This window comes from Tupaia chinensis, unplaced genomic scaffold, assembly GCF_000334495.1.
Source record: "Tupaia chinensis unplaced genomic scaffold, TupChi_1.0 Scaffold000539_1, whole genome shotgun sequence".
Taxonomy (NCBI): Eukaryota; Metazoa; Chordata; class Mammalia; order Scandentia; family Tupaiidae; genus Tupaia; species Tupaia belangeri.
The window spans coordinates 613,678-622,094 of NW_006160052.1; the positions used below are offsets into that span (position 1 = coordinate 613,678).

Here is an 8,417-nt window from a genome sequence, read left to right on the forward strand (position 1 = left end):
TGCTTTTCCCTTAACACTTTGAATATATTTTCCCATTCTTTCCTTGCTCGCATTGTTTCTGATGAGAGGTCTGCTGTTATCCTGATGGGATAGCCTTTGTACGAAACCTGACCTTTCTCTCTTGCCAATTTTAGTATCTTGTCTGTCTGTAGATTTAGCCAGTCTGTCTGTGATGTGCCTTGGAGAAGATCTTCTTGGGTTGATTCTATTAGGGATCCTTTGTACTTCTTGGGTCTGGGTATTTGAATGCCTCTCTAGGTTTGGAAAGTTTTCTTCCGGATCTCATGGAATAGATTATCAATTCTCTTATTAGTTTCTTCACCTTCTGGGAAACCGATGATCTGATTATTTGGGTGCTTAATGGTATCTAGCATTTCTCGTATGTTATGCTCATATTTTTGTTGTTATATTTTCAGTCTTTTTGGTAATTTTTTTCTAGGTCAGAGGTTTTGTCTTCAGCATCTGAGATTCAATCTAATGCATGGTCTGATCTGCTTTAAATACTTTCAAGGGAGGTTTTGATTTCCTGTATTATAGCCTTCATCTCGAACAGCTCTGTTTGATTCTTTTTTTAATGTAAAGGTATGTATTTCTTCTTTCAAATTGTGAAATAACCTCCTCACTTCCTGCAAGTCATTGTCTCTTCTCTCTTGCACCTTCGGGAGTTCATTGTCTCTCATCTCTTGCATTTCATCTAGTGTTGTCACTGAATATTCTGAATTCTCTATTGGACATTTCCACGAGTTCCATTGTACTACTGTGTATAATGAAGGGCTGTTCTTTTCCCTCAGGGGAGAGAGATTTTCTTGTTGTTTTTTTTGTTTGTTTGTTTGTTTTCATATTTCTTGTGCCTCTGTGATGGTTTCAGTCATTTGATGGATTATACATTTCTTAATTTTTTGGAGTTAATTCTGAGCATTCAGAGGTGTGAGGGAGGAGGTGATCTGCAATCTGTCTGCAGTTCCATTTCCCTGACCATCACCAAGACACGGGCACTGTTGACTCTGAAACTGGATGTTACAAAGGCCTCACAGTTTCTAGGGTATAGGTGCACCTGGGCTGAGCTATGGGGTTTCAACTACGAGTTCAGAGGTATGTGAGGAGATGAGCCATGCTCTCCGCAGCTCTGTACTTCTCCCTGCTGCTCACTCTGTACTCTGAATTTTAGTCATTTGGTGGTATATTCACTTTTGGCTAATTGCTTAGAGAAGGTTTCTGCAACTGTAAGGTCATGTGCTTCCTTACTATAAGGTACTTCTGAGACAACTTCTCTCCTCTGCTGTGTTTTGCAACATGGTATCCACAGAAAGAGATACTGAGTTCAGATTTATAAAGAGGAGCTTCTTCCTCCAGGTAGCAGGTTCAGTAAGGGCTGATTTCTGTGACCCTGTGTGAGCTATTTGGGGTCAGGAAGATGGGGTTAGGAGCAGAGATTCAGTTGCCTTGGTCCTTCATGATGTTTCCATTATACTCATGTCAAAACCTTGTTTGGTTTTGACATGAACCCATGTTTTTATGGTAATTGGAAAGCTTCCACGTGTCTGCTTGCTCCTCGCACTCCAGCTGCTAGTTTGGTTAGCATATGTGGATGTTTTTTCAGGGGTCTTTGCTATTATATTTCTTAAACTTATATCTAAAAACAACTCTACTTCATATAATTCTAAAAAAAAATTTAACATTGCTAAAATGGTTTAGTTTTAGAATATTGAAGTTTTAAAAACTGGAAAATAAATGCTGATTTTTTTTTTTTGAGCGGTTTTTGCTATAGGGTGTGTGCACTTGCCAGAAAGACATAGAGAGACACAGAGACAGAAAGTGAGAAATCACCCCTCAGGGGGGGATGACCACGCCACAATCCCTTCTCCTCCATTCTCCTCTCGGGATCTTGGGCACACCCCCACAGGCGCCCAGCGTGAGTTTAAGCCGCTGGATCCAGGACTCGAACCACGGTCAACTACATGGGAGTACAGCGACAGCCACTACACAACTGCTGGTCCCAAGAAACGCTCATGTTAACATGCTGAATTATTGTTGGTGGTGTAAGACATTTAATTAGAATTACCAGGAGGCAGCTAGAAATCTTACCGGGGAGCAGTTGGTGGCAGAGACACAGATTTAGGAAACCGGGGGATATGTGCACTTTCCAAGCCTGGCACGTGTCCGGGTTTATTCTTTTGGGAGAAGTATGACTACTGAAAGTTTTCAGGAATAAGCGATAAGGGTCAAGGGCAAGCACATAGTATATTTTCAGAAAATAAGGATGTTCAACATTGTCAGATGCTGCAGAGTGATCAATCAAGTAACGGCTAACATTGGTAAAGCATGGGACTTTCAAGTTGTTTTCATATATGTCTGATCTCATTTGACCCTCCTAAAAGGTATACGAGATAGGCAGCATGTGCCCGTTAAGAACTAACCATTGAATTTTATCATTAAAACGTTTTTAAAAATGTTACAGAGATAAATCTATTAACATAAAAGTCTACCCTATGCTGAGCTCATACAAATTGGTAAAGATGAAATTTAAGAAAATAGGCAAAGGATATGAATTGCTATTTTAAAGGAATTGATGTTCAAAGAGCTGATAAATATATGAAAAGGTGTTCAGTGACAAAACAGAAAGATGCAAGTTAACCCTCTTCACTTTTTTTTTTTTTACAGATGTCAGAAGAGATAGATAACATTTCAGTAGAAGAATTTTTAAATACGCATCTCCAAAAAGGTTCTCAATAAGTATACCACTACTCTGATAATCTTTTTTATTTTTTAAAGATTTAAATGATTAATCCTATGCTAGGGTTTCTTCTGGGAGCACATTTCTTTTTATATTTATTTTTAAATTAGTATTATTTATCCATTTAATCATTATACATGATTTAGTTTGTAAAGAGATTTTACCCCACGTGATGTATGCCACACAGCAGACGAGTTGAGACTACTCTGCACGACATTACCAACAGGCAACAAACCATATCTGTGTAACACAAATGTCTTCTCCATATTTCCCCAAATTTCCCTTTCTGTACTCTTCCCCTCTCCTAATTTCCTTCCATTTTTGTCAAGTGTCTGTAACAATTTTTATTGCTTTTATGTCCTCTAGTCTTTCAGACTCTACCATGAAGTGTAGACAGTTGGTATAGGTTAAGTGGAGACATACAATATCTCTGTCTCGTAGCCTGATTTGCTTCACTCAGTAAGAGATCTTCCATATTCATCCACTTTCTGTCCAATTCCAGGGCCTTGTTTTTTTATGACTGAATAGTATTCCATAGAGTATCTGTGCCACACTTTTTCAATCTATTCATCTGTTTGTGGACATTTGGGTTGGTTCCATGTCTTATCAATTGTGAATAATGCCACAATAAATATAACTATGCAAGTGCTTTTCTGACTGAACGTTCTCTTGCATATTCATCCACTTTCTGTCCAATTCCAGGGCCTTGTTTTTTTATGACTGAATAGTATTCCATAGAGTATCTGTGCCACACTTTTTCAATCTATTCATCTGTTTGTGGACATTTGGGTTGGTTCCATGTCTTATCAATTGTGAATAATGCCACAATAAATATAACTATGCAAGTGCTTTTCTGACTGAACGTTCTCTTGCCCTTTGGGTAGATAGCCAGGAGTGGAATTGCTGGATCATATGGTAGTTCTATTTGAAGGTACTTGAGGAACCTCCATATTGTTCTCCACAGTGGCTGGATCAATTTTCAGTCCCACCAACAATGTATGAGAGTTCCCCCCTCCCGCCCCTTTTTTTTTTTTTTTTTTTTTTTTTTTAATCTTCACCATTCTGACTGGGGTTAGGTGGTATTTCGTTGTGGTTTTGATCTGCATCTCTGTTGCTTTTCGCTTTTTGGCTGTTTGTATGTCTTCCTCAGAGAGTTGTTTATTCAGCTTATTTTCTCATCCTTTAATTGGATTAGTCATTTTCTTCCAGGTAAGCTACTTGAATTTCCTGTGTATTCTGGTTATCATTCCCTTATTTGAGGCCCCGTTAACAAAAATTCTCCCCCAATCCATGGGTTGTCAATTCACACTAATTACTGTGTCATTTGCTGTGCAGAAACGCCTTAATCTGATGTAATCCCACTTGCTATTTTGGGGATTATTGCCTGTGCTTTGGGGGTCTTGCTTAAGAAGTCTTTGCCTACCCTGATGTCTCCCAGAATTTCGCCAGTGTTTTCCACCAGTAGTTTTATAGTTTGCAGTCTTAGGTTTAGATCTTTGATCCACTTTGAGTTGATTTTTGCTAATGGTGACAGAAAGGGGTTCAGCTTCATCTTTGTGTAGGTGGGTACCCAGTTTTTCTAGCACCGTTTGCTAAAGAGGTTTTCCTTTTCCCACTGGATTGACTGGTACCCTTTGTCAAAGATGAGTTGGCTGTATGTTTGGGGGTTTATTCCTGGGGTCTCTACTCTATTCCATTGGTCTTTTTTTTGTCTGTTTTTGTGCCAATACCATGCTGTTTTGATTATCACAGCTTTGTCATATATTTTGGGGTCAGGAAGTGAGATTCCACCCACTTCACTCTTCTTGCACAGGATGGCTTTGGCAATACGTGGTCTTTTATGATTCCAGACAAATTCTATGATGATCTCTTCTAGATCTGCGAAGAACGTCTCTTGTAATATTACAGCGATTGCATTAAACATGTAGATTAATTTGGAGAGGATCGCCATTTTGATTATTATTAAGTCTCCCAATCCAGGAGCATGGGTTGTCCTTATACTTTTTTGTGTCCTTTTCAATTTCTTTTTAAATATTTTCATAGTTTTCTTTTTATAAGTCCTTCGCTTCCTTGGTTAGTTTTATGCCTAGGAATCTTATACTTTTCGTGGCTGTGGTAAATGTGATTACTTTCTTCAGTTCTGTCTCTGTTTGCTTGTTGTTTGTATGGGAGCCCATTGTATGTATATATATATATATATATTAAAGTTCCCTTTTCTTTTTGTCTCTCAAAAAGAAAATGTCCACTTGTGCTTGAAATTGTGTTATATTATAAAGATACATGGATACAGAACCTGCTACAAGAAGTTCCAGATCTCAGGGAGAAAAATACATAAGTGATGGTTTACTCCGGTTTATCGATCAAACAGATATATAATGAACACCTATTATGTATTATGTGCCATCTGCATTCTTAGTTCTTAGAGTATGAGCAAACTGACTAGTAAGTTTTAAATTATACCACGGAATACTGTATTAAGGTTGAGCAGTTAAGGGAGCCAGGATCCCTCATGGCCAACCATGGTCTGAATGCCAGCCCTGGCAACTTAAAAAACACCAGGTATGTGTGTGTGCGTGTCCAACATCCCAGCTGGGTGGAGAAATGAAAGAGGAGGGACGGTGGTGTGATTGTGCACTGCTGGGGGCAGAAGAGTTTTTCTCTCTCTCTCCCCATCTTTCTCTAGTGAGTGCATGTGCCCTCTGGCAATTAAAAACACTTAAAAAGAGTGAAGATTCTCACGCTCTTTAGTGATTTAGCTTTATGCTTACCCTCATTTTTACCATCTTCATGCAACCTCTAAGTACTCCAGGACAGGAAGAGAAAAAGCAAAATGCAATGCAAAATGAGAAGTGCCCTCCATTTTTTACTGGGTACGGGACTATGCAGTCTCTCTTTTTTCAGTTCATCGGGTGGGACATGCTATGAATGAGCAGAAAACAGTTCTTATAATTTAGGGAAAATGTAAAGACTGGTTTATCTGAGCTTTTTGATGCTCTACTACAAAAAAGGATTGTGACCCTTAGCTGAGAAAGCAGCTGAAGACAGTGACAGAGAGTAGAGAAATTCCAAGGTAAAGCAACATTCATTCCTGACCATGGGTCAAATATTTATTCCGGGCGGAGAAGGGGAAGGCAGGGACATCCATTAGTTTTAGGTTCTAAGTACTCAGGGGGATTCCTGCCTTCACAAGTGGTAGGATATTTAGAGATGCATGAAGTTAAGGTAGTTAATAAGTTTTCTTTTTCTTTTTCTTTTGCTGCTGTTACTATTAATTATAAGAAGGTGTCAGGGCCAGCAGGTGGTGCGGTATTTAAGGTGCTAGGCTCCCACATGGGTGACCGAGGTTCAAGTCCTGACCTGGCAGCTCGCTTTCTCACTTTTCCTTCCTCTCTTTCTCTCTGGTCAAATTAAAAATAATAATAATAGTAACAAATACAATAAGTAAATAATTTTTTTATTAAAGAAAAGAAAGTGTCAGTAACAAATACAATAAGTAAATAATTTTTTTTATTAAAGAAAAGAAATTTTTATGAACTCTATATTATGTTGGTTTCGTGATTTAGATGCAGAAGAAAATCAAAACATAATAGAAACGTTGAGAGGCAAAGTAAGAGGAAAGCTAAAAAATACTAAGGTAATGCTTTTAAAATTTTTTGTTTTTAAATTTACTGTTTAAATGAAACTTGTAGCATAATAAGCTTTTCTTTGTCATAAAGCTAACATTTTGCTTTTTCTTAATACAGCACTTTAATTCCAAAAAACTTTTAAGTTTTTTTTTCTCTCTTTTTTTTTTTTTTTCATTTTGTTTCATAACATCCAATCACGTCAAACCAAAAACCAAGAAAAGTTAAGTGATTCGGTCATAGTAAATATGCCATCTCATAGAAAGACATACACACATACAGACGTAAACTCTTCTAAAGAAAAACGTTGAGATGTCTCGGTTTTTATCAATTTTGGATGAGAGACTTATGAGCACAGTTATGTCTACTTCTGTAAAAATTGACTTATTTTATGTTTCAGATTAATCAAGGGGAAAAGTCTTCAACTCAGCTGTTCATTGATACTAAGATATGTCAGTGGTCTAAGGTGAATAAACTTTTTGAAAATGTTTTAAAACAATTTTAGGGAGGTATTCTTTAGATAGCAAAAATTCGCCCATTTAAATTGTACTATTCAGTAATTACAATTTTAGTTAACTTACGGAATCATGCCGTCAGTACCAAAATCCAATTTTAGGCTCTTTTCTTCACTTGGGAAAAGACCCCTCATGCCCATTTGTAGTCATTCTCTGTTCTTACTCGGCATTAGCTTCTGTCCTAAAGAAGTATGATAAAATATTTTCAAAAGCCTTAGGCACATTAGAATTTCAGAGTTTATTTGCGCAGACAGCAGGTCATGGATTTGTCAGTGCCAGACTCTAGGTGCTTAGGGCCCTACCGAAGGTACATAAAAGGAAAACTCTTTAAAAAGTGTACACAGAAGCAAGGCAAAGGATATTTTTGATTGGTTAGAAAACAATAGCCTTAGAACCAGCAGAGGGCATAATGATTATGTCACTGGACTCCCATGTAGTTGCCTGCAGTTCAAGTCTCAAATCTGGCAGCTTGGAACTCATACCGGGCGTGTGTGTGTGCATGCCCAAAATCCCAAGGGGAGAATGGAGGAGAAAGGATTGTGGCATGGCCATTCCCTCTGGGAGTGATTTCTAACTTTCTGTCTGTCTTTCTGACAAGCACATGTACCCTATAGCAAAAACCAAACCAAAACAAAAAAGACCAGAAGCCTTACAGTCCCCAGGTAGAGGTTAGTCGGCAGTTTCTGGCTGGTGAATTTTAGGTTCATGCTGAGCTGGGTTCAGTTTGCTTACTTACATAGGAATTCAGGGTCCTAGAGCCACCTCAGTCTAATATTTTCCCAATAATGGTTTTTACAATATTATAGGTGACCCCAACTTACAGATTTTGTTCTAAAACTCAGCACATTATCACATAATTTGAAAACTGAAATGACAAAACAACTCATGAGGGCGAGTTGTATTATTTAGAGTACAGGTTAAGTAGCTATAGCAAGGATTTCAGGGGCCAGCAGGTGGCAGGGTGGTTAAGGCACTGGAGTCCCACATGGCTGGCTGCACATCGAGTCCCAGACCCACCAACTTGAAAATTATATTGGGTGTGTTTGTGTATGGCCCAATCTCAAGAAGAGACTGGAGGAGAAGACAGCAGGTCTGCGGTGTGGCCATCCCTGCTGGGGGATTCTCACTTTTCCTATCTCTATCTCTCTGTCTCTCTCTGGTGAGCATACAGCCTTACGGCAAAAACATTTTAAAAATGTGATCACTAAATTGTAAATGCAAACAGGATATAAGTAAGATATGCTTTTGTATTATACATATTTTTAATTATTTATAATTAAATTATTTATAAAAAAATTATGGTGGCTATGCATCTTCAGTTTTGTTGTAGAATCGGTTCCTTTCCCAAATATCCTTAAAGTAGTTCATTTTAATACATATATGTGTAAGAAAGTGATGTGATTTACATTTCAAAGATTCAGACTTTATAGAATTAAATAATGAGAACTTATCAGCAAGTTTATAACTAAGAATATGCCACTTAAAATTATTATTATTATTATTATTTATTTTTTGCCAAAGGGCACGTACACTCACCAGAAAGAA

The 8,417-nt window shown here is 37.8% G+C and overlaps 1 protein-coding gene across 6 annotated transcripts in view; it reads left to right on the forward strand.

The window, feature by feature from the left end:
* CC2D2B (coiled-coil and C2 domain containing 2B) overlaps positions 1–8,417 on the forward strand; it is a 141,351-nt gene that overhangs the window by 5,954 nt on the left and 126,980 nt on the right. For all 6 annotated transcript variants that reach the window (XM_006157315.1, XM_014591193.1, XM_014591191.1 and 3 more), the window contains exons 3-5: positions 2,662–2,722; positions 6,298–6,368; positions 6,758–6,823. In XM_006157315.1, the coding sequence (XP_006157377.1) occupies positions 2,662–2,722; positions 6,298–6,368; positions 6,758–6,823 (198 nt within the window). The remainder of the gene's footprint in view (positions 1–2,661; positions 2,723–6,297; positions 6,369–6,757; positions 6,824–8,417) is intronic.